The 26,846-nt window shown below is 31.5% G+C and overlaps 2 protein-coding genes across 2 annotated transcripts; both read left to right on the top strand.

The window, feature by feature from the left end:
• Window positions 1–973: 973 nt before the first annotated feature.
• LOC127711452 (toll-like receptor 13) lies at window positions 974–3,872 on the top strand. The gene has a single exon (XM_052217521.1). The coding sequence runs from the start codon at window positions 1,022–1,024 to the stop codon at window positions 3,161–3,163; it is 2,142 nt and encodes a 713-aa protein (XP_052073481.1). The 5' UTR covers window positions 974–1,021; the 3' UTR covers window positions 3,164–3,872.
• Window positions 3,873–7,931: 4,059 nt separating this feature from the next.
• On the top strand, window positions 7,932–24,896 carry LOC127712694 (small integral membrane protein 14-like). The gene is made up of 5 exons (XM_052219292.1): window positions 7,932–8,032; window positions 12,331–12,404; window positions 13,907–13,955; window positions 20,511–20,656; window positions 21,141–24,896. Exons 2-5 carry the CDS (start codon window positions 12,336–12,338, stop codon window positions 21,177–21,179), a joined length of 303 nt encoding a protein of 100 aa, XP_052075252.1. The 5' UTR covers window positions 7,932–8,032; window positions 12,331–12,335; the 3' UTR covers window positions 21,180–24,896.
• Window positions 24,897–26,846: the final 1,950 nt, after the last annotated feature.

The following is a 26,846-nucleotide window of genomic DNA, read 5'->3' as shown; positions in this document are numbered from 1 at the left end:
TTGAATTTCATAGGGAAATCATCCAAATTCTCTTTTAAACAATTAACTTGAACGGAATCCAATAGTCTTACAGAAACTTTTGCATGATCTGACAATCTAAGTATTGGATCATCAACATGAAAATACAAATCATTTTCTATAAAATCCTAAGATACCAAACAGAGGTCAATTACACTATTATCATTATATTGGTAAGATGTAAATTTACCTTGGTAATCCCGAAATGTTCTACCATTCAATAGAATTCTTTACCTCTGGAACAGGACTTATTATCCTTACTCACTCGTGACTGTATGCTTTATTTTATCCGATTCATACTCCTCAGGTACTGGGACATAATCATTATAATCGTCATCATTATTACTTATTAAATCTTCAAGATTGCTTGTCCTTGTTTTAAAATCCCCTAAAATCATTACTTCACCTTTATCTTGATAAGTTGCTATTTCATCAGAAAGATTAGCCAAAATATCAAAGTCTTTATCTTTTAAAAAAGAAGAATTAATGAGGGGTATGTAAGCAAAACATAAAAATATATAGTCTTCAAAACCAAAAAAAGTGTTATCCAATATTAGCCATTGGTACTCTGAGCATGTATTTTACAGGAATTTTACACCCTTTCTTACATTTTTGTAGATTAATAAGACAATCAGAAAAACAAGCATCTTTAAATTAATTTTAATATTGGGAAATAGAACAAACATGCATTATATAACATCGTGATATATTTTAACAGATGTTTATAATGTATTGATAATATACATGCACTTGAAATGAAATGGGGGAAACACGATAAAAAAAAAGGCAAACAATTGGTGTTATTGCTTTTGATATCCTTTTGGTCTCAATAAATTATTTGAACAATTAAAAAATAAATGTGACCGGAATCGAAAATATATTGTTAATCAAAATCATTTACAGATACTTGAAACTATGCATTTCAATAAGGAAATATAAGCACTACATTCAGATTACTGTGATAAAGTGATCGTTGCACAACTGTTTTGTTTTTGTACAAGTGATGGATATGAAGAGGATTTTTCTTATGTTATTTTATGTATGTAATGGATTCATCTTTCGTGCAAAAAGCTATAAAATTAGTGAAAAGGGTACCGACATGTGCCAGTACTATAGTAAAAATCGTGTCGCAAAATGCAGAAGGTTACATTTATATATTCCTAGTTTAAAGGAATCTGTATTGGCTCTGGAAATAAGAATAAGTTATTTACCCTATATAAGCAGACAAACGTTTCAAAATATTTCATCGAACAAAATCATTCGATTAGCATTTAAGATGAATAATTCTATTCAAGCGATATCAACCGATGCATTTTCAGACCTTAGATATTTGCAGACGTTGGAAGTTTCATTTGAAAGTCAGTTAGATGTATTTAATTTTAAATCATCATTGGGAAGCTTGAACGTATCATTATTAAACGAATTGATTTTAGAAAGTAATGGTTGGACTTCACTACCGGGTAATTTGCTTGATAATTTAAGTGGAGCTAACTTGACAGTATTGTCCTTAAATGAAAATGATTTTGAAATAATGAATGCTTCAATATTTAAACCAATATTTGGATTGAAAAAGTTTTTTTGCGTAGAGTGCTCTTTAGCATATTTCAAGGTAGACGGATTGATGAAGGTGGAATCAATTGACTTGACCGGTAATAATATCTTCGAAGTACCAAATTTTTGTGACAATTCAGGAAAACATAGTCTGGCTCCGGTGTTAAAAAAACTGATACTTACAGACAATGCAATAAGACTTATTTTGCCATCTTCATTTAAATGCTTATTAAGTCTTCAAAGTTTAATTCTCGACGGAAACAGAATGAAAGAGCTAAAGAAAAACAGTTTTTCTATCTTGCCCAGTTTGATTAGATTATCTATTACACATATTCCAAGAATGGAAATTATTCGACAAAAAACTTTTAACAGTTCTTCCCTTCGCAGTTTACAACTTAGCCAAAACGGTTTTCGCTTTGATCACGTCCATGATTTGAATTATTTCCGGGGCCTATTTATAAACACATACAATTTGGAAAAATTGGATTTGAGTAAGAATTACTTGCCTCATGAACCGCAACATACTCTGGCGATGTTTTCCCCGTTGAAACAGTTAAGAACATTAAATATCGCAACTACTGGAATTGCAACGATCCCTGAAGGACTATTCCAAAATATGCCTTATTTGCAAAAGTTATTTCTGATTGGCAACAAAATAGCAAGATGGAACCCATCTACATTTAACAATATGACGAACTTACGAAAATTGCATTTGGACGGAAATCAAATTCACATTATAAACAGGACGTCATTTCCAACAATGATGTTAAATAAACTGGAAACATTTGAAATTTCCAACAATCCATTTTGGTGTACATGTGATCAAAGATGGTTTTTAGATAAGTTGCGATCAACAAACATTACTAAAAAGATGCCAAATTGGCCTACATATTACTCTTGTGCATATCCGGAGAATCTAAGGCATTCGTCACTTTCGAGTTATAGACCAACTGATGCAGAATGTGAAATTAGTTATTTTACATCCATTATTATAATAGCTGTTTGCTCTGTTTTGATACTTGTATTTTTCTTAGCGCTAATATTGTATAGATGTCACATAAACATTAAGAACTTACTTTATTTTGTTCGTGTTCATCACCGCATTAAAAAGGGTTATTTGAAACTGATGTCTTGCAACGATTTCGATTTTGACGCTTTTGTCGTGTATTGCGATTCCGATCGACAATGGGTTCATAGTAACTTGATAAAAAGATTGGAAGATAATGGATTAAAGATTTGTATCCACCATCGAGATTTCGAAGTTGGAGAACCAATCATAAATAATATTGAGAAATTTATGAACAAAAGTTGGAAAATTATCGTTGTTATGTCTAATGATTTCGCCAAAAGTGAATGGTGTCAATGGGAAGTGAACTTAGCTCTAGAAAGAAGACGTCGCCAAGGCATGAATGCGTTAGTCTTAATCATGTATCGTCAAATTGACTCAAAACACATGACAAGTGGGCTCAGAACACTTCTTAACACAACGCCACATTTAATATTTACAGAAGGTTTAGGTGAACGTATGTTTTGGAATGCAATTGTTAACGATATTAACAAGTCTTTGATGTTACCACCAGCGGCCATTTTATGAAACAGCTAAAGGCGTTTACAAAGCGATGTATATTTCAAATAGGGCATGTTTGAGTTTTATATGAATTTTAGTTGAAACTTTCTTCTTTCAGTCATTATTGTACATTTGTAGCTTTACAGAAACATATATAATAGTTATCTCGTTGTTTATATCCTTATATATAGCACTATCATTATAGTTTCCATATTTGTAATTATTCATCGTTAATAACGAGACGAAAGATGCAAAGGGGATAATCAAAACTTACAAGTCGAAGATCTCTGACAACACCGTGGCAAAAATAAGCGAAAAAACGACGAAAAAACAAACAAGTCCACAAAACCATACACAGAAAACTAAAACTGAACCACTCAAATCCCACTAAAACCGGGGGCTCCGTAAGAGTTGTCAGGTTCTGCTCCACGTGTAACATCCGTTCTGGTACTTCTTTACAATATATTGATAAGTTATATCAAGTGATTGAGTAACTATATAAAAAATAAGATATGCTTCTTTACAGCTGTATTGCCCACTCGGTATCCTCTCTGTCTTTTTGCATGAGAATATTAAAGTTAAAAATTTATAGACCAAATGTCATTGTAAGGGAAAACAAATATATCATATCATTTCAGCTTACAGTTCAAGCTGAATTTATACTTTTTATTTGAAATATAATCGTAGTATTGATACTTTTCTATTATTTCCAAAATAAATTAACCGTTTTATTGAATTATGATGTATTCCTGATGATCTAAAATCATCATGAAAGGGCAATATAACTCTATGTAATGCGGTACGTTAACCTATAGATGTTAAATTCTATGTCATTTGGTCTCTGGTTGAGTGTTGTCTTATTTGCAATCATACCACATTTTCTTATCTTTATATTAACTGACAGTTTCAGTCATGTTGACATGATTGCCGAGATCTAGTCCTGCTGATCAATTTTCCCTCAAAGTTTCGATCTACATTTGTAACTATTATACTTTCCAAGATAAGAGGTAAAACCTCCAAAAAATGGTAAAAAATCATCTTTAAAAGTTAATAACTCCAATAACGAGTCGACTCGGCTAAAGATTTCATCCATGATATCTTATTTGAAGATCTTGTCTTGCTGATCATTTGTGATTTTAAAGATTCTATCTATCTATTATGGTTTTTAAAATAGTAGAAACAAATGCAAAAAAAAAATGGGAAAAGTTGTCATTAAAGGGCAATAACTCAATAACTTCAATAAGGAGTCGACTGATGATTTCGATTGTGTTTGACTTATTTGTAGATCTTGATAAAGTTTCTATCTATCTATCATAATGTTTAAGACATTAGGGAAAACCGCAACAAAACATCGCCATTTAAGAGCAATAACTCCAATAATTAAGGAGTCGTCTGACGTTTTCATCCATGCTAACTTATTTGTAGATCTTGCAGGGGCGGATCTAGCCATTTATAAAAAAGGGGGGGGGGGGGTTCCTAACCCAGGATAAAGGGGGGTTCCAACTATATGTCCCTATTCAAATGCATTGATCGTCAAAAAAAGGGGGGGTTCCAAACCCCGGGACCCCTCCTCTCCCCCCTGGATCCGCCACTGTATTGTCTTGCTGCTCATTTTCTCTAGTTACAGTTTTAGGTAGTAAGATCTCAACATTCTGAACAATTCTGCCCCATCAGATTTTCTCTTTTCATAAGGTAATAAAACAAATGGCAGTTTACCCCTATCTTCTATGTTTAGCCATGTCGACCATGTTGTTTGGCAGGCTGGTCATCGGACACATTTTTAAACAATATACCCCAATGATGATTGTGAATAAGTTTACTAAAATTTGGCCCAGTAGTTTCAGAGAAGATTTTTGTAAGATATCAGACAAAAATGCAAAACTTTGGTAAAAATCGTCATTTAGGGGCAATAACTCCATTAACGAATTGTCTGACGAATTCGGCCATGTAACATATTTGTAGATCTTGTCTTGCTGATCATTTTTCATTATTAAAGTTTCTCTCTCTCTATTGTAATTTTCAAAATAATACTGAGGCAGAAATGGAAAAATGGTAAAATTTGACATTTAAGGGCCATTATTCACATAAGAAGTCGTCTGACAGTTTCGACGTAAATAGACAGCGAGTAGATGTCAACATCTTGAACATTTCCATCTCTGTCAGATTTTCTCTATTCATAGTTGTTTTCAAGATAATAGACAAAACTTGTAATTTACCTCATGCTCTATGTTAAGCAATGTCGTCAATGTTGGTTGGAAGGCAGGGTCATCGGACTCATTTCAAAACTAGATACCCCAATAATGATTGTGGCCAACTTTTTTTTAATTTGGCCTAGTAGTTGCAGAGAAGATTTTTGTGAAAGTTAATGACGACGACAGACGTCGACGACGGAAGAACGACGACAGACGCCAAGTGATGAGAAAAACTCACTTGGACTTTTGGGCAGGTGAGCATAAAAGTGACTTACCTGGTTCCATGTACTATTTATTTTTTTCGTTTTGAGAAATCAAGTACAAAAAGAAAAAAAAACAAAAAAAAAAAACAAAAAAACGAAAGTGTTTTAGTTTTTCGTAATTGAATTTATAAAACAAAAAACAAAACATCACTTGTATCAAATGTTTCTTTACGATTCGAAGAAGTCGTCAAATAAAAAAAGGGGACATCGTAGTAATATTACCTCGATTACAGTATTCGAGAGTTGATTGTATAGACATATATGAAGAATTTTTGTTTTTCATCAAACACTGGTTTTATTTAACTGAACACTATTGTAGGATCAATGAATTATTGTTAGGTTTTAGTATATATACTCAATTCAGTTAAACTACTCAACAGATCCTATACTCTAAGAGTTAAGCAATTCAATTACCCTGTTATCTTCTTTTCACATCTAACGGTATCTTTCGTATTGAATCGTTACGATCAAATACGAGTTGATCAATTTAGTGAAGAACAATGGCAATTTGACATACCTGATATGAGGGTCTGGATGGGGTCCTTCATTTCTGTATTTTTTAATTTTTTAGGTCTTTTTTCTGTATTCTTTATATTTTTGCCCATTATTCTCTATTTTTTATTTTTTGCCCTATTTTTTTTCTATTCTTTATTTTTTAGGCCATTTATTCTGTACATTTTGTGCATTATTCTTTATTCTGTAAATCCCATCCAGACCCTCTGATATGTGTCAAGAGTTTTTTTTTAAAAGTCGGGTACCAGCATAGCTGGCTTCGGGTGTCAATATGAAAAGTTACATTTGTTGATATTTTTAGAAAGCACTATTGGATCAAATTTTACAAAACCAGTCGTATTTTAACATTTGGGACTGGTCAAAATGTAGGGGGGTTCAAATTTTTCTATAAATTTAAAGCGGGGGGATCAATTTTTTTGCACATGGAAATAAGTAGTTTGCATACTTCAAGGGGGATCAAATATTTTAGGTAAGAAGAGCATTACAACAGTCGAATGAAAATATATTTTTACCACCATTGAACAAATTTATTTCATTACCATATATATGTATAACAATGTTTGCACTATATATGTAACTGATCAAATCAAATTACTGATCACACATCATCATAACCCTCAGGACCTAAAAGCTTATAACAGTTATAATGTCAAACGGGTCAGACTCATCTCTTGAAGATTCAATTTCCTCATCTCCTATACCTTGCATTTCAAGAGCTTCATAAGTGTCTGATTCTGTTTGATTTTGATTTTCATCTGACTTTTCAAGCGCATTAAATTTTGGCATCATGGAAAACTTGCATTTTTTATTGTAAACATTCTTCACCATCTCAACTGCTTCCGTTTCGAAAAAATCTGAAGCAGAGAGTTTTTTTTTGTATAGCTGCCATTTCCTATCTTGGTCGAATTGATTCAACCCCATTTGAAAACAATTATTCCACCTTGATTCTATATTTGACTGGTTATTTCAAGCATTATTGTCAAGTTTTGTTATAATCAACTTAACAGTTTGAGAGAAATTTAGTATAAATTTTAAACGAAATCTACAGCGATTCAAGTTGTGCAAAATTTCTTCAAAATATCCAAATCACGCCACATCATGAAATAATAGTGTTGACCAATAAATTCCCCAATAAATAAAAAAAAAAACCACTGAGTATGGCTTGCTCTACCTACTAATATTCATGGAAGAGCCCTTATCAAAGGCAATTTTCCCTCAAATATGTTTTTGGGACTCAATCCATTGAGAATATTTCATGTTTGCAATATTTCCGTGAAATAGCATGAAACTTGTACATACAAGGTAAGGGTGCATGTGCAGCTTCCCTAAATAGGAGTAATACCACCGTTGTTTTCCTCTATCAGTCTTTTTTTCCTGTTTACAAGCTTTAATTAGTAACCATGTAACCTCAAGTTTCCAAAATATTCTATAACACCAAATGAAAAAAGAACGGTGCTTTGAAACACCAAGGATATAAATAGTATGGGGGGGGGGGGGGGTGTCAAGAAAATCTTATATGTTTGATTTCAAAATGAACAGCCCCTCCTCCCAGGTAAAAAATGAGACTGAAGTCCCTAAAAACAAAGAACGCTAACAAATAAGAGTCAGTATGAGCAGAGACATATATGTCTCTGGTATGAGCCACTTTAAACATAATAAGAAATTTAATTTTAAAGATCTGTGTGATAATCAAAAACTAAATAAAATGAAACTAATGTCAAATTATCTTTATCAAAATGAACTTTTTTCCAATTTTATTCATTTGAAAATTCGCGCTTCCCAATTTTTTTTCATCCGGGAATTTGTTCTAAACTGACGTGTCTTTTGTTTTGGTATAACCGGAAGTTGACAAGTAAACACCTTTGGCAGTATCATCTGGCAGACAAGAACCTTTCCCTTTTCAAAATTTCAACAGTTTTAGGAGAAATGTACGTATTTTTGCTTAGTTTGGGTCATATGCAACTTTCGTAGTTTACCTTTAGTTTATAAATCATTTTGCATTTTAAATGTATTCCCCCAGATCTAAACTGAAAGTTCCGACTTAAAGTTACGATGATGCAAGAGTGTTTGTTTACCGAAAGTTACATTGTAAAACGACCTATCTGTCTGTACTACATAATTCACTAAAATTCCCAAAAATAAACAATTTCAATTCGGTCATCAATGATCATGATGATTTGACATCTTTGACATATATGGGCAGTTGTTTCATATATAGTTTATGACATTATGTTATAAATCACCTAGTCGAAATTATAGACAACTTTTGAGTTCGTTGCATTTCCGTCAAAAACTTTGGTTTTAGTGAACATCATTCGTGCATTTAGGGGCATCGTCACTTCCTTTCCCATGTTGAGCGAGCGGTTGCAAAAATATGTTGCTATATTGCATGAATTATTCGGCAAATTAAATTCTTATAATTGACAACCAGCACTGCTGTCATTAGGGAATTGTGATTAAGTATATACGGAACAAACATTATTTCTAGTTTATCCTGCACAATGACAATCACTAAGATGCTTGATGAATGTAAATAGTGCAGGGATACAGGCGATCCCCTCTATCTGGTAAATAACGTCATAAAGGCGCACATAATTGACGAATTTTTTCCGGTGAAGCACATAACTTGAAAGTGGTCTATTATGACGTCTTGAAAGGCTATTTTAAGTTTTTGTAGTGATGCCAGTTGTACATGTTGTAGGAAGGTGTCACAGTTATATAGTTAACACATATTTTTACAACTGTCGAACACTACATGTAGCTCTTGGGTCCTTATGATATTTTTTGACAATTGACTATTTCCCTTAAAAATTGCTGCCTAGCGATAACTGTAAAAGCTACTGTATCTAAAGAAACCACAGGGGCAGGGCTTAATTTAGAATGAAATGTGTAATTTGCTCTATACCCAGTGAAAATACAGGGGAAAAAAAACTGTTTTTCTTAGGCATCATGGGCATAGAGGACATTCAAATTTGATTAAGGTCCAAAAATAACATTTCTGAGCCCATGTTTACAAACCTGTTGGTATATTTTGTATTTCCATGAAATAGGTGTCTGTGATGTTGGAATGAAAGACAGCAATAGGATTTTTGCAGAGTTACAAAATGTACCATCATGACCATATTGGCATACAACACTTGACTTTTTGAAATCATACATGAACATTAAGGCTCAATCATCATGATCATGTTAATATTTGTAATCTTTTCTATTTAAACATCAATTTTTAGATACTGGAAATTTGCTATGTACATGTATTTCAACCAGTTTAGAATGTAAAGAAATATTATGTGTGTTCACTTCATGGGAAGGCAAAAACAACTAAACACAAAATTATGACAAAGAAAAAAACAAACTTCAAACAATTCTGGGTCTTTCAGCACCTACCGGTAGTTTGTTAAAAACCAACCATACATGTTAATGCCTTCAAATTACCGGTAATTTTTTGAACAAAATGTGTTTTATCATGTTTATATGAAGTATATATACATGTAGCAAAAAATTGTACGGGAAGAATACTTATGTCCATGCACTGTATATGTATTCTACTGAGAACCAGTTTAAATTATTAAAACATGGGGTCATGGTAAAGTTCATTCTCATGTACTTTTTGTAGTTACAATGTAACAGGATTTAAAAATCAATTTTAATAATGTTTGTTTGTTACTTGTTTTTGAAAGCTAAAAGTAAATCAATTAAATGTATCTAATGTCATTATGATATAGCCAATAGGTACAGTAGTCTCCACCTAATCAGATATCAGCTAAACAAATATATCAGCTATTGTAATATTATTTCAAAACCCCAAACCCTTTCCTATACCAGTCTTAACAATAAGCTTTTGAATCTACAGGCCCGAAGCTGAATTTTACGAAAAATTAAGTTAGATTCTATTGGCCTGTAGATAATTTTTACAGGCCAGACAGCATTTTTACAAGCCTGGGCTGGTGGGTCTGTGGTTGAGCGCAAAGACTGCTATACATGTATGTTTAATGTAAATTTTATTGTGTAATAGAATATCAGATATAAGAATTTCTCTAATTCTTCGTCAATTTATCCCTTTCTGCACCCATTGTATAAAAAAAATTTAATCAACGTGTGGTCCGTTTGATCTCAGTTCTTCATTGGTTAAAATCTGATTATGACGTAGAATTTTCTTGCTTTCCTCTGAATTTCCTATTGTGACGGCATGAAAAAAGGCGACCATGCCTGATGACGTCACATAGAAAGAACACATCTCTTTGCAGATCATTCGAAAAGAAGGAATAAATTTGCCTGCGTATTGTTTGAAAATCATTAGAGAAACAGATTCCACCACCAAATCTCGTGTAATACGATATTTATCCACTCTCGACAGTTAAATTTTAAATATTTGAAAATTTAACTGTCTCGAGTGGATAAATATCGTATCACACTCGATGCAGTGGTAGAATCTATATATATCTGCAAATCGGATAGGAATATTCATGAAAATTTGGACAAAACCACAGTGACAATCAGATATTTTTGATGTTTTTTCAATGTATTATGTCTACAATATATACATGTACATGTACGTGAAATATATGCTTATATTGGCTTCCTTGTTTCACAACTTTTTGGGCAAGGTCATGATCTAGAGGTTCATAAATGTATATATATACATGATATATATATATATATATATATACAATGTACATGTATAAACAAGATAAACTAAGATTTGCGGTTGAAGTTGTTGATATGGCAATCTTCTAGATGTACAATTATTGGTTAACATCATAAACATTGATTGTTAGGTTGCAATCTCATTGAGCATGCTGACCTTCACTCAATATTCAGTTGTAAAATATTGGTTGTCAAGTTTAAAAAAATATACATGTACACATGTTTTCTGTCACACGAAGAAAAACATAAGGGCCAGTAGGTCTTATAATTAAGTCATGTAAGTGTAGATGTGTGAAACATTTGTTACATTTTTTTTTGTACTTTAAAAATAGTGCAAGTTGGAAAATGTTAATTTAATAAAAATCAGGTACCGGATTAAGAAAGGGTAGTTCAGGTGACTGAACCACACTTTTTTTTTTTGTCTCATCTGTTAGTTCTGGAGAAGAAAATTGCAATCAAACTTTAAGATTCCTTTGCACATGTACATGTACAGGATTCTACAGTAAGGATGAAACATGTGTTATTATATGAGATTAATATAGTCATGATAGTTGTGTTTCAACTGTTTTTAAATACAGGCAATTTTTAAATCAATAATTCATACAAATGTGTATATAATCTTTGCAATAAAAATTAACCTAAAATATGAACAGGCTCATAAAGAATTCATAAATAGATGATAAAGTAAAACCTGAGTTACAAATATGGAATCAATATAAAGGCTTTGAATTGAAAGAGAAAACATGTAAGGCCAAGAAAAGAAGTATAGTTCCAATTGTATGCTGTTTTCATAGGTTTATTTAAAAAGCAATGACGGTTGATGTTTTAGTAAAACTTTATTATTTATTGTTATTCAATGTATTTACAGCTTGGTCAATCATGTCAATAGAAATGTGAAAAATACCACTTTGAAATTTTAAAATTATTTCCTGATAAATCATATCATCCATTTGACTGTATTTAACTTTTATTTTTCAACAGCCAGTAAGGCATGTAAGGATCAGCACTAAATATATTGAAAAATTAATGCATAACAAATAACAACTTTCACAATTCTGCATGGAAAATTGCTTAATAAAAACTAGCTTTCAAAATTAGTATTGATTTAGCTGTCAATAAATTATTTATTGATTTATTATTTGAATATGTAATAATTACATCATGTACATGTACAGTGTAGGAAAAGGACATTAAACTTACAGTTTGAAATATTTTAGAGGTTAAAAAATAATGTCAAGTTTGATATGAAATAAACAGCTTAACATCAGACAATTCCTAATTTTGGATCTCTGTATTCACTAAATGTATACAAATGCTATTCAAAATAGAATCTTTAAATTTTGGGTGACGTCAACGGTTTTTTAAGCCTAGTTAAAAAACAAAAAACTAGCTTCATTATACATTGTTACATATCTATTATGACATACTAGCCTACTATGCATGCTATATTGTAACATAACAGAGCACAGTTGTGTGAAATTTATTGCTGTTCACTCTAATAAATTGCAGCTTAAATAGTTTTTTGAAAATATGTCATGCATGATTTAATTTAAATAATGATTGAAATATTTAATTGTAGATAAGATGGCTGACTTTGATCCATGTGAGTGTATATGGAATCATGAAAATGCTATGCAAAGACTCATAAATATGGTTTGTACATTATTTAATTATAAAACGAAATTATAATAAAAAATTAAATATTAAAAAGTCAAGTGAACCAAAACCTGCTGGCAGTACATGCTGGTAGAGTCATCAGGATGGATACTGAAGTATGCTGCAGCTGTCTTAAAACATCATAAATCCATAGCTGTAAAAAGACCACAACATCCTGGTTACGACAAGGAAATTCTTTTACATGCTAACCACAATAAAAGAATTTCCTTGTCGTAACCAGGATGTTGTTGTCTTTTTAAATTTACAGTTTGAATTATAAAGCAAGTTTAATATTAGTACATAAATTATGCATGATATGTTCAAATTTGCCTTTTTGCACTAACTTGTTACCTTTATAGAAAATCAAAGTTATTCAAACCAATACTGCAAATAATTTCATTTTAAAAAAAAAAATACAGATTTAGTAAGTAAGTAAGTAAGTAAATTTTATTTAGAGTCGGGCATGATATGTACAATTCAACAAGGTAAACATGAGCTCTGTAGGGCTCTTATCCTACTTGATATTTAAAAACAAATAACAAATTATAAGCACATTTGACAAACTACACATACAAATAAAAACACATGCATAATATAATAGCTAAGCAAACATGCATAAATCAAAGCAAGCAAGCTAAAAAGAAAAGAAAAGCAAATTTTGCTATAACTGTCACAAAGACACAAGCTAAGCAAATAAATAAAACAAAAGCAAACAATAAACAGAACACAGGGCCAGAAGATTCCAGCTGTGAGACAGCAAAGTTATTGTCTACATGAGCTACAGAAGCAGTTTTCTGAAGGACACCATGCTGAAATAAAATGTTTGAACTGTTTCAAAGTTGAGAGGCTCCTTGCATGGTTAGGCAGGGAGTTCCACAACTTTGTGCCTCAAAGCTAAAACTCCTTTACATGAAGTGCTAAAATGCTACTACATGTAGCTTAAAAGTGGTATATATGTCACTTGCTTTCTTACCACTTATAACTAAGAATGTAGACATTAATTCTTATTAATATTTACAGTCATGGCAATGAAAATAAGCATTTGTTAATATGATACTCCTATAACAAACTTAATATAATAATCAATAGTAATAATTTTATTACACCTTTGGTTTAAAGTGCATTGATAGCACATGTTTCATAACGATTAATATTTTTCATACAGTACACCTGTAATAGTTGGTAACAGCACCACAAAGTCAAATGTTTTAGTCAATAAAAAATGAATGATTATACACTGATTGAAAAAAATAAAGACCTTCATGTGGCGTAAATATTTATTAAAAATGAAAATTTCTTGTTAAAAATATAATGTAACATACAGCAAAAATTTTTTTTTTAACTTTTTCAAATATTAGGAATTTTATGCATTTTGAATCTGAGATACATGCACATTGCATGTAGTTTTTAATGTTTATCCAATTAATTATATATTAATTAAACAGAGTTAATAAGTTTCTAGTCAATTTCATTTTCTTAACACTTCTTATATATTTCAGCTAAGAAACACACAGTCATACTGTACAGATAACGAATGTGTAACAGAATGTAAGTAGATATATATGTTTTCCATACTGACTGATTGTACATTGTGTTGTAAGTTAATAAAAAAAGTTGTTATATATTTTATTTTTGGTGTTTTAAAGGGAAATCACACTATTTATACTACTAATAATAATTCATTGAAATTTCGCATGTAGACAGATCATATTTATTAAGATATTTAAGGCGAAAAAAAAATTGGGGTCACCGATGTTGTTTTCGAGATATGACGTCATCAAAACTTAAAGAAACGCGTTATAACGAAATATAGAAATACCGCTCTAAATTGTTAAAAAAAGACAAACTTATTGAAAAACTATGTTTAACTGGAATAACAAAAACAGTCAAATGTAACTTGTACCTTATGAACATTTATTTGACTCGGTTTCCTTATTTTTGAAGACATGTGAACATTTCCCGCCATTTTTAATTGCTATTTATAATAGATTTTTCTTGAAATAAAAAAAAATCTACTGATGTTTTTCCCTTCAAACTTCTGCAAAAGTTGCAGCTTTAGGGAAGATTTTAAAAGCATAAATAAAAAAGGGGGTCACCGATGTTTTAAATCCGCTAAAAAGGAAATAATCTTTATTATTGAATTTTGGCGGGAACTATAACCTTTTAACGTTATAGAACGACGTTGCTGGCATAACAGCATTTCTTGCAACTCTTGGGTTGAATTAAACCTTTTCACTACAAAATATAATATCATTTTTGAACATTTTTAAGGTATTTTGATTATTCATTGATATCTTTATCAATCTATCGAATCGTTAAACATAGATACAATAACAGTTTATTATAAAGTAATTGTCAAAGTTGAAGTCATCGCATTTGTTGTATGGGGAAAACGAATGTTTGCCTCATGCCGTATTATAGAAATAATTTTCGGCTTCCAGATAAAGAATCTTCTACCTCGGAAGACTGAGGGTATCCGGGCTGAAAAGTAACACGTTCCTTTTAGACTGCAGGCAGAATAATTTCGTTACCATAATTTCACTAGCTTGTCCATTCGCACCGGGAAGATAAAACCTGAAATGCCGTGTTAAAAATGCCACAAACTCAGCACTTTAAAAGAAACCTATTTTCGGGAGGAATTTAAAATTGGTTCCGTAATTACACAACGCTTCATAATTTATTCGAACTGTGGAAACCAAATTTTTTTCTGAGTTCTATCATCCCGCACCCATTTTTCATACATCGTTTCATGTTCATTGTACATAATATGTTCAATGTTCATCGCCTGTGTATTAAAACTTTATGTACATGTATTACGTATATTCTATTACCGTTCGATTAATCGCTCAACGTTGGTATGTTATGAGAAATACAATGCATCTGATAATTTAGAGTTAATTGACAATAAAATACACATCGCCATATTGATATCAGGAACATATAATGTTCCCAGTTGATGTATTTAAAAAATCTTTTAATTTGTAATAAACGGATCTAGTTTTTTTTCTTGTTCTGCTACATCTATCCGTGTTTCTGTGGACATGTCGATATATTTTATCTAACTCTAGTTTTTTGTCGAGCCTTCGACTTTAGTCGAAAAAGCGAGACATAGCGATCCTACATTCCGTCGTCGGCGGCAGCGTCGTCCACAAATATTCACTCTGTGGTTAAAGTTTTTGAAGTTTTAATAACTTTCTTAAACTATCCTATTTTTTCCGTATTTTACTTATAAATTGACTTAGTTTTTCTGCTAGGAAACAATACATTCACTCTGTGGTTAAAGTTTTTAAGATTTCAATAACTTTCTTAAACTATCCTGGATATGTACCAAACTTGGACAGAAGCTTGCTTATGATCAAAAGCTTTTATCTCGAAGGAAATTTTGTCAAAATTTTGTACCTGTTTATCCGTATTTTACTTATAAATGGACTTAGTTTTTCTTCCAGTCAACATTACATACAGTATGCAGTTAAAGTTTTTAAAACATTTATTAGATCCATAAACTATCCTAGATTTATACCAAACTTGGACAGAAGCTTCTTACAATCAAAAGATAGTATCGAGAGGAATATTTTTATTGATTTTTTTTCTCATTTTTGTTGAGCCTGCGATTAACAGCAAAAGTAGGCGAGACACTGGGTTCCGTGGAACCCTTACGAATTTTTTTATCAGATGACAAATGAGAGTGTGGATAACATTTGATGTAGAATAAGAGTTCGAGTTCCAGCTAAATTTAGAGTTAAAGTTCCAGTTTTATTTTTTGTTCGAATGTTAATTCGAGTAAGAGTTCTAGTTAAAGCTCGAGTTCCACTTAGAAACTTCCGAGTTATACTGTAAGATAGAATAAATTCTGGTAAGAGTTAAAATTTTGAGATCTGAGATCCGATGAAATTAAAAGAAAGATTGCAGTTTCTAATTTCTGTTGGTGCACCTCTCTTTCTTGAATTGTATATTCTTTTATCACATTTATGTTTCAGTATTGTATAGCCTATATACTTTTTTTTTGCCAAAACTGATTAATGATACTAGGTACATGTAATTGGAAAATAACTGATTGATTGTGTGTGCCACTTTCAGCACTCTGCTATATCATGTTGGCCATTATTTTTTAAAGAACCAAGGTATCAAGAGTAAATCAGCAACCTTTGTATTAAACAAATGGTTGTCCTTTACAGTCATGATCGGAATCTGACAATCTCCCTATATCACTGTTTGTTGACATGCAAGTGATCACATTGAGTGATGTGAACACGAACCAACATCTGAACTACTAGTTTTTGTTTTGTTTTTGTTTTCGTTTTTTTCTTGATTTTTGCAAAACTTTCAGTGGCAAATATTACATGAATGTCAGCACAAAATTTTTTTCTATATGAGATGAATACTCTTTCACAAGACGGACCTTAATGTGATGGTTACAGATTAGCACTCTGAAAGACATGTTACTCTACATAAATACATGTGTGTGTATTAAATATTTCTCTTGTTGGAGTCTTGTAAAGCCAAATATACAGTGTGGATTTTTTGTTGTTGTTGTTGTAGGCAGTACGGTCATCAATAGTACAAAATTAACTAGGCATAGTGTTTGATATTCCCAGATTGCTCTGACGTCTAGCGGCCTTATTTTTTAACTTGCTGGTCGTACAGTTCGCTATAATTGACAGTTTGAAGAAATACTACAAAATATGATTTTTTTTTGTGCCCAAATTATGTAAGCCTGTACAAAGCATTAAAGGAAGATTGAGTATAATGTACTATATAATACGGTGCTAAATTTTCTTTGATTTCGACAGACAGCAACCGATGTAAAATTTTGTATGCTTCTTTTACAGTGATGTTTAACTGGCGTTATTCTTATATAACGTTTGATATTTCAACAAATATAATTACTCTACGAATCACTCGTGTTCATGTGTTTGTGCCCCCATACCCCCCGTCCCCAAAAAAAAAAGAAACAAGAGAGAGAGAGAGAGGCGTTTGACACCAAAGGAACATCGAAACTCATTGTTCTTATTTACATCCCTCTGTTGGACAGAAAACTACAAATTCCGGAAGCTGTACGCTTACATGCTGTTACTCTTGGTATATTGTTATTTTTTCCAGTATATTCCCACATACCGCATCGCGACGATACGCTGCCAACAGTTGGGTTACACTAATGACAGGACAATTGCCCGTATTGACCGGATGAGATATAAATAGTCAGAACTTTTTTGTTATTTGATAGATTATTTTAATATTTAAAGACCTTAGAAATATTAGACTATATTTTATGAATATTTAACAAAAAAAAGTTGACCGGACGGATTCCACACTCACTGATGTACGCTTTACATATATTGAACTGATCGACAAAAAGTGTTTCTAGTAATATCTCTTTTGTTTTACAATATTTTTCATACAACTAAGAAATCTGCGATATTAATAGTTATCTTACATGAAAATTTAAACTTCATAGTAAAACAAAATGTTTTTCTAAAAAAAAAAGTTGACCGGACGGATTTCACATTCGCCGATGTACGCTTTGATTATACTGAAATGATCGACAAAAAGTGTTATAAATATCTCTTTTGTTTTTAAATATTTTTTTTTCTTCGTGAAACTAAGAAATCTGCGAGATCAATAAATATGTTAATATAAGAAAATATAAACTTTCCAGTAAATAAAAAAAGTTTTTCTACAAAATAAAGTTGAGCTGACGGATTTCGCTACAAATAATAAAGACCAGATCAACAAAAAATGTTGATATTTCTCATATCTAACAATATTTTTCGGTGAAATTAATAAACCTTTAAGAAAAATAATTGTATAAATGGTATTGTATGTAAATATTAACTCAATAATAATAATAATAATAATAATAATATCTTTATTTAAAGAGAGTAACTCATTTGAATTAAACCCAATCGTAAGGTTATTCAAGACCATATCAAGACCACTTTCGTCTATTTTTTTGCCATACATTTTGTCCGTTTCGAGTAGCATTTTCATTTTTTGCACTTAAATCAAAACGTCATTCGCTTTCTCTTGATTTAGTGAACGTCCCTTTGAGCGGGCCGCCATTTTAGAAATTAGCAACCTTTACGACGGACTCGAAACGGCGACGTCATAATACGGTCACGACACTATAGTGGCGCTGAGAGCGATGCGTATAAACAATAGTGTGATTTCCCTTTAACGCCACTTTTAAGCACCGCTTTTGGGCTATTTCGAGGCGGCCGGTTTTTATTGGTGGAGGAAGCCAGAGTGCCCGGAGAAAACCACGACCTTCGATAGGAAAACTGACGATCCTAGTCAATTAAAATTGGAGTCGAGTGCACCCGCACAAGCGGGGTTCGAACTCACAACCTCAGTGTTGACTGGCTAGTGATTACAGTAGTAACTACTTAGACCACTCGGCCACCGAGGCCACAGTTGTTATATATAAATCTTTAACTTGAATTAGTCAAGCCAATTAGATGTATAAAAGGTTTATAGATGGTCATCTTATCATTTATTGATTATTAGATTTGAATAAATCTGTTTCATAAATTATATGTGTATATCACTTTTACTTATGCTGTAAACAAAAACAAAACTAAGCTTTAGTCTTCTTAGATAATTGTAGCTAAATAGGGTGAAATTCAAAGAGACATTTTGTGATAAGGACATTCATAATCCCCCCACAACCTGCATACTTTGCATGCATTAAATTGACATAAAATTACCTTAGATAATCCTCAACCCCTGTTAAAAAAATTAAACTTCCCATTCCTTACTCCCACATCCATTTAAATGGAATAGCCCCATGAAAGACAAAACTGAAATTGTTGTGCTCTTGCTCAATTTTTCAAGAATATCAGATTATTACATGGCATTTTTCATATTAGATGTATTATCAGCCCAAGGTTCAATATCAGCCCATTCCTTACTCCCACATCCATTTCAATGGAATAGCCCCAAGAAAGACAAAACTGAAATAATTGTGCTCTTGCTCAATTTTTCAAGAATATCAGATTATTACATGGCATTTTTCATATTAGATGTATTATCAACCCAAGGTTCAATATCAGCCCAAGAGCCGTAGGCTCGAGTGCTGAAATTGACCAAGGGCTGATAATACATCTGGTATGAAGAATGACATGCTGTGATCTTTTTATCATATGCTTCAATAATGGAGAAAAGAAACCGTTCAATATATCGATCCTGTAAGTAATTCTCAAGTAGAAGTTCAAAAAGTAAAAAGTTTACGGACGACGGACGCAAAGTGTAATACATCCGATATGAAATCTTTCTACCATATATATGCCTCAACAGAGGAGAAAAACAACAGTATAATATTATATAATATTTGTTTATATGACAATAAAAAAAAATCAACAAAACATAATGAAAAATGACATGTAATGATCTTTTTGTCATTTACTTCAGCAAAAACTTTAAAAAATGCATTTATTGTAGCATTTGCATTTTACATAATATTTTTTCCTGTTTCCAAATATTCCTAATATTTGTTTTGTGCCCTACTTTGTTATGTTTTTCACTGAAAACGTACCATTGAGGTGTTTTTTCCGGAATTTGCCGAGTGACGCCGAAATGCCATGCGATAACGTTATGGAAAGGCATGCGATAATATCCGGAAGCAGTTGATAATTTTTTCATATCAGCCCATTTTGGAAAATATGGAATTCACGTAAATTTAATGCTATTATCATACTGTAAAAATTATTAGTTATTTACTCTATGTATATGATAAAAAGAGTTTTTGAAATTTACATTGTTTTTTTTTGTTGGAGCTATTACATTTATTGACATCAAATCCGTTATCAACTCAATTTTTGTTTTGTATTATAAAACAATATACAATGTATACACATTGATATACTAGACAATGTGATTTCTGTTAAAAAACATAGAGTCATGTAAACAACAAGTAAACATTAGTAAAAAAAATAATAGACTTTAAATGTGTTTAAAATAAAATTTTATAGCTTGCTATGCTGTGTGAGTTTTTGTCATTGTTGAAGGCTGTACGGTGACCTATAGTTGTTAACTTTTACATCATTTGGTCTCTGGTAGATAGTTGTCTTATAGGCAATTGTGGCTCATCTTATTTTTATATTGTAGTGCCAGGAGCAGACAGTGCCCCCGATGGAGGGTTCAGCACTATGATGTTAATGATGATGGGGTGGATGGTTGTTGCCACAGCTTTATATCTCCTCCGTCCCAGAAGTCTCAGACAAAGAGGTGATATGAAACCAGAGAGGAATAATGTAAGCTATCAAATGGCATTATATATAAACCAGGTCACAAGTTTGGTCAAAAGAAATATTAACCATGTCGTTTGGGGGGAGGGGGAAGTCAGTTCAGGCGACCATAGAAAAGAAATATGGTTATCAATTCATGACTCAAAATCACTATATATATATATGCACACATGAAAAAACCCCAATAGCAAACGAACAGCTCAGTTTTTGCTGTTCTCCATATCTACGTGTCCAATTACAATTACCTGTATTAATATACTAAAAATTCATAAAAACAATAACAGAATTATAAAAAATATTGAACAGTACCGAATCCCTGCCAAAAATATCCAACTGGCGAGCTTTTACTGGACTGATCCTTGAAGATCCTTTTCAGAGACATCATGCCCTACTCTTACAGCCTTGAGATTTTTTTGTCTTCATGCACATGTTTCTGAATAGATTAATGATGATACAATGTAATCAGAACTGTTGTTGTTTTTCATTTCAGGACCCCAGTCCTCCACCTCCAGGACCATCAGTTTCATAGATAGTAAAGGATCATTAAATCTCCACGGACCAGTGCAAAAAAAGGACATTCTACTGTGATCACGGAATAAAATATAAACAATTTTCTACTTATATTATTAACGGTGAAATTGACCTTTTCCTTGAAGACCACTAGTTTTTAAATATTGACTCTTTTAAATTCCTTTTTAATATACTCGGGTTAAATTATGAATAAAAAAGATCATTCTTAACAGGAATTATCAAAGCAGGATATGAAGATAATTTAGTTCATAAATTTCAATATTTATATATATGTATATCTGATCTATTTTTGACTCCGATATCTATCCTGTTTAGTGCATTCCTTGTCATACATTTTTAATACTGCACAAAATAAACAATATCTTTTTTATGAACAATTACCATAGTAGCTTGTTATATTTTTTGTAAGGTTATGAGCATATTCACATTTCCTGTATCTAAATATAGAAAATAAATATAAAGCATTAAAAGTGCTAGAGCTTTTAGTAAGTACTTCATGACTGTAATACTGGTATAAATGAGGTCAAATTTGATAACTGGAATTTTCTATACATAGTGACTGTTATAAAGGTATCAAGGTATATTTCATTACAAGATCCTATGAATGTGAGTTCTAACATGAAATTGGCAGAGTGTTACTATTACTGTATAACCTGCCTTGCCTACATTATGAGAGGAATAATTTTTATTTTACTAAATATGGATTTGAAATTATATTTATCTGAAAACTGGTTATCATAAAACTATTTCTGGAATATCCATTGCAATGTTTTGTACATATATTTATGTAAAGTTTTGAATATATGTAAATAATAGCAGTTAGCTGTTTATTTAATATTTTTGTACACAAGAAACATAAATGATTTTTGTGAGACCCAGTTAGTAACCCTGTAATGTAGATTTGCCAAGGTAGTAGAAAAAACCAGTTCAATGCCATGTAATATCTTTGTTAATACCTGGATTTTATATATGATGATGGCTGATACTTTATTTTGTCCGGGTAGATTACTGAAATGAACGGACTTACTGGATGAACAAAATAACCTGACTCTATATGGTATTGCAGACATAGGTCTTTTGGCTTGATAATTCAGGAGTAAACAACGTTTAGGTCTTTGTAGACATTTCCTCAAAAACAAAACAAACTACATCTCTTAATGTCTTCTGTTGGGTTTGCTGTATTATTGACCTATGCCCTATATCTCCTTTTGTTTAAACTTATATTGTTTTTTTCTGCTGTATTTTGTGTCTCGTGTATATTTCCCTTTTGGAAGAAATGGGTTTTTTTTTATGCAGAGTATTTACCGGGAAGACCTGTATTTGTAAACATTTATATATGAACCGAGAGTAACATAACTAAAAGTCTATATAACATTAGGAATCTTATTGTTGATATTGTTGTTAAACCTTTGTACATGTAATACCTTGTTATAATTATTAATGATGATGGGATTTTAGTTCATTATCTCACAACGGTTATCCCGATTCAAAATCTGCGGAGACATGCAAATCCAAAGGAGCAAATAATGAAACATTTGCATCATTATATATGGAGTAAAATGTGGATCCTTTCCCATGGTGAATAATTCTTCTGGGAATCAGATCCAGATTTTACTTATCCACAGTTACAAACTTTTCATTAATTGCCCCTTGGTTTCGGATCGGGATACCCGGTATGTATCTTAATTGGATATTTTTTTGTGGAAAGCTATTCACAAATTTCACAATAGCTGTGGGTATCAACCAGTGCTTTGTGATTGATCATCCACAATACAGGGCTTATAGAGTGACCATTGGATGAAGTGGTTAATGAAAATGAAAATATTGTAACAAAGTATTACATTTGTTATTGTTGCTTGTTATTTTATTTTTTCCTATGCATATATGGTTGTACATCCATTAGGGTTTTTTTTATCGAAAAGTGTATTTCTTTATTGTTTGATGTTGTCATTTTAGAAAAAAATTGTCTTTGGAGTTGTCTTGTAGCAAAGTTCAATCATAAGTTTTGTTGAAATTATGAAAATAAATCGACTGAACTTTTCTTTGAATGTAATGACGGAAATTTTGTATTTCAAATGTGTTGTTATGCATTTTCATGTACTGCTACTGTCGTACTACAAAAGAGTAACCAATAGAATTTGAAGAATTTCAAAATTAATATTCTAGTCATATGAACGTTTTACATTTGTATTAAGCTTTCAGCCTTTTTGAAAAGTTCAAGTATTTTACCCTTGTAAAAAACCATTTAGAATGAACTAAATATAAAAGTGTAATTTTTTTTGGTGTTATTTCGTTACTTCTTTGCCAATGGTATCATGATTTCACGATTTATTTGTTTATGTTGGATAATTATTTTTATTACATTGTTGCTATTTTAGTTTAAAGATTATACATTGCATTCATGTTAAATCATCTAATGAAAGTTTTGGACATAACAGAGAAAAGCTTTTAGGGTTTTCCATTAAAACTTGTAAAGTGAAGAGAAGACACTTTAAAATTGATATATCAAATATTTACTCAAAAGACAAAAGCCATACCTGGCAAGCTTTTATAGTTCACACAAAGTAACCCTTGCTGATGTCAAGTGAAAACAGTGAAGCAGGACTATTGTTGTAGATTTGGGATTTACTTTTAACCCTGTCAAATAAAATCTGTTATATTTGAAAGTGAATCACTCATAATCACCAGCTTTCACTGAAAAATCACCACGAAGAGTGACTTTTGAGTGAATCATCTTTTGTGAACCGTTTGTGCGATTCCCTAATTTACGAAGAGTTTCTTTGGAGACTTTACTTGTTTTAATATAACAGTCTTAATGTGTAACACCATTATATTGTCATTGTTATTATAATTGTTAACTGTTGGGAAACCATGGGAATGTAACTGAGCTAGTGTTTGGTTTGAAAAAATACAATTTTAATAAAATCATTGGCTTTAGGCTTTTTTCATCACAGGTCAAGTTTATAAGGAATTCATTTTTCAATTAATTGTTAAAGAAGTTGGTCAAAGTATACAAATTTAGATTTTTCTTCATTTTGACTTTGTTGAGAGATGATTTTAATTTTCATCAATAAAAGGGGCTTTGAAAGCACTTGTTATGATATAGCCCTTTTTTTCGCTTATGTGGCGTCAAGCAAATAACATCAACCCTATGAAAGTAAATATTATTGTGAAGTTATTTTGATGGGCATACAGCTAACTGTACAAATTTGACAAAAGTTCTCTTTCCAAAAGCAAAATTGAGGAGGCAAACACATAAAAGAAGTTTAGGCTATAATCCTATTTATGCTTATTGATATGTTTTGTTCTTTGTGACATTGTAAAGAGCAGTATTACGCCTAAATTTAATTTGGTGATAATTAATTTTCTTGCAAGTGGTTTATTTCAATCTAATATAATGAAGAGCTGTTTAAAAAAATGTTTAAACAAAAAATTTTTTCGGTGGAAATTTGCTGTTCACCTTAGATTTCAATAGCTCTACATAATATTCAAATTTAACTGACTAGTTGCAAAAAATCAGTTAACACCTGTTAAAGTTTGGATGTAATTTTAACTTTTAAGTTATGGTCAGTTGCCAAGAAACTGTTTTAAGAGACCACTAAGGAAAGATACTGATGTTTGAAATGTATTTTTTTTTTCATAATATTTTCATACTCTGTGATATTATAAATTTCTGATTCTCATGTCATCAATAAAATGGATGTGGGAAAAAATATTATTGTTTTTTTTCAATTGAATACATTACAACTATACAAGGGATAAACATCAATAATACGTCACACAACAATTAAAGACATCAAATAAAAAACTACAAAAGGCCATCAGTAATATGCAGGTGTCCATGCTATAAAATAAGATCAAATGGATTCATGGCATGACAAGTTCAGAGGAAATGACGCAAGATTGATAAATTGATATAAAATATGACACATTCAAGTGTTTGCATTTACTAAGACATACCTTATATTTTTATAAATACCTTAATTTTGTGCCTTTGAATGATGACCGTAAGCTAATAAGAAAGAAAGGATATGGGGTATCCATCCATGATACAAAATTAGTACATGCACAGCAAAAAACAAAAAAAGCAAAGGACAAGCTATGTTATTGCTGTTTTTCATCTCAAAGTCACAGTAAGGCCTTCAATGCGGAGCAAAAAACTCTCACCTAACTGCAAGTTTAAGATGGCTCCTAGCACTGATTTGAGCAGAATTCTTTGCAAACTGACAATCACGCCACAACTATGAATTGAAGAACAAAGCCATGGAGTAACATCAATAAAATAAATCTGGCAAAGAAATCAAACATGTACTGTCATAATTTAGCCCAACAATCACACTGAAGTGTTAAAAAAACAGACATTCACAGGGCACATCAAGATATATGTTAGATAACTTGGAAGGAAATAACATGTATAGGGTAAATAATTCGAGTAGGCCATGTAAGATGTAACATCACTAACTCGGACCCGGACAAAAACAACATACCAGAAAATAGAACTGGTATATATTTAAAACTAAATAGTTCCCATGCATAGGTGAAAATATCAAACTATGTAGAATATATTTTGTTAATTTTGGTATAAAATGAAAGGTGATCCTTGTAGAACACCTTTTGACTGATAATTTTGAATACTGTAAATTCAGAAATTATTGCGTGCATTTATTATTGCGATTTTGTTATTTTGACAAAAATGCAATTTTTATTTTTGCCATATTGAGAAAAATCATGTTTAATTCATATAAAAAATTTCAAAATGCGAGTTTAAATTATTGCGATTATTTCCCTGTCGCATTTTTCGCAATAATGAAAACATCGCAATAATTTCTGAATTTACAGTAATACAAAAATGTGTGAATGAATTCTAAAATTAAGGGCATATACTGCCTGTTTCTCAGATATAAGGTACCTGGTTTGGTGTATCAATAGTTATGATAACTAGTACCCTCTGATATGTAAATAACGGTATGTTGACCCTGTCCCCCATAAATATTTGCCTAACTTTCTGTTTCCGACATCAAATGTTTTCTGTTGTGAAGCAGAAAAGTCGTGGGAAACCTTTAATTTCCTTCAATGGCAGACAACCTCAAAAGTGATGTACAGAAAGCAACAAAATTCCAGACAAATAACTGTTTATAATGTCCTGACTTTGGACAGGTATGTTATAAGCAACTTACTCCAGGCTAATTTATTTCAATACTCTACATCTAATTTTAGACATGAACTAAATAAGTGACCAGCTGTACGCTTAGTTTTGGAATTTTGTGTTTGTTTCCATTTTAGAGGTTGCAATACATATAAATAAGACTATTGCTTTGAGTTAGACTAAACGTCCTTATAAATAATATTGCGCTAAGGGTACATGCCATGTACATACACATTTCAATAGCTTTTATGGTAATAAGAAGGTTGTAGGTTGCAAGAGGAAATCAAAAGCTTCAAATCCAGCAGTTTTTGTCTCACTTTGATGAAAGTCGCAGAATGCGAGACATAAGGATTACTATCTGACAGAGGCGACAGCATAAACTATTTGTTAATTATAAGCTTAATTTATATTTCAGAAGGGAGAAGTGGATGCTTCATACCTTGTTTGCAGATATCTTATGTTACAAAGTTTCTGTCTGTCATATTTACTCATACATATGTCCATTCATTGTCCTTGACC

The sequence above is a fragment of the Mytilus californianus genome, unplaced genomic scaffold, assembly GCF_021869535.1.
Source record: "Mytilus californianus isolate M0D057914Y unplaced genomic scaffold, xbMytCali1.0.p SCAF_8, whole genome shotgun sequence".
Classification (NCBI taxonomy): domain Eukaryota; kingdom Metazoa; phylum Mollusca; class Bivalvia; order Mytilida; family Mytilidae; genus Mytilus; species Mytilus californianus.
The sequence above is the reverse complement of the archived record's forward strand: the minus strand, read 5'-3'. Positions and strand labels throughout refer to the sequence as shown.

What these genes read in the sequence shown, in the direction of transcription:
- LOC127711452 (XM_052217521.1), top strand. Translation starts at nt 1,022, where the DNA reads ATGGATATGAAGAGGATTTTTCTTATGTTATTTTATGTATGTAATGGA.
- LOC127712694 (XM_052219292.1), top strand. Translation starts at nt 12,336, where the DNA reads ATGGCTGACTTTGATCCATGTGAGTGTATATGGAATCATGAAAATGCT. An exon ending in TGCAAAGACTCATAAATATG is followed by an intron (nt 12,405 to 13,906) that starts GTTTGTACATTA and finishes TATATATTTCAG; the next exon opens with CTAAGAAACACACAGTCATA. An exon ending in TAACGAATGTGTAACAGAAT is followed by an intron (nt 13,956 to 20,510) that starts GTAAGTAGATAT and finishes TTTATATTGTAG; the next exon opens with TGCCAGGAGCAGACAGTGCC.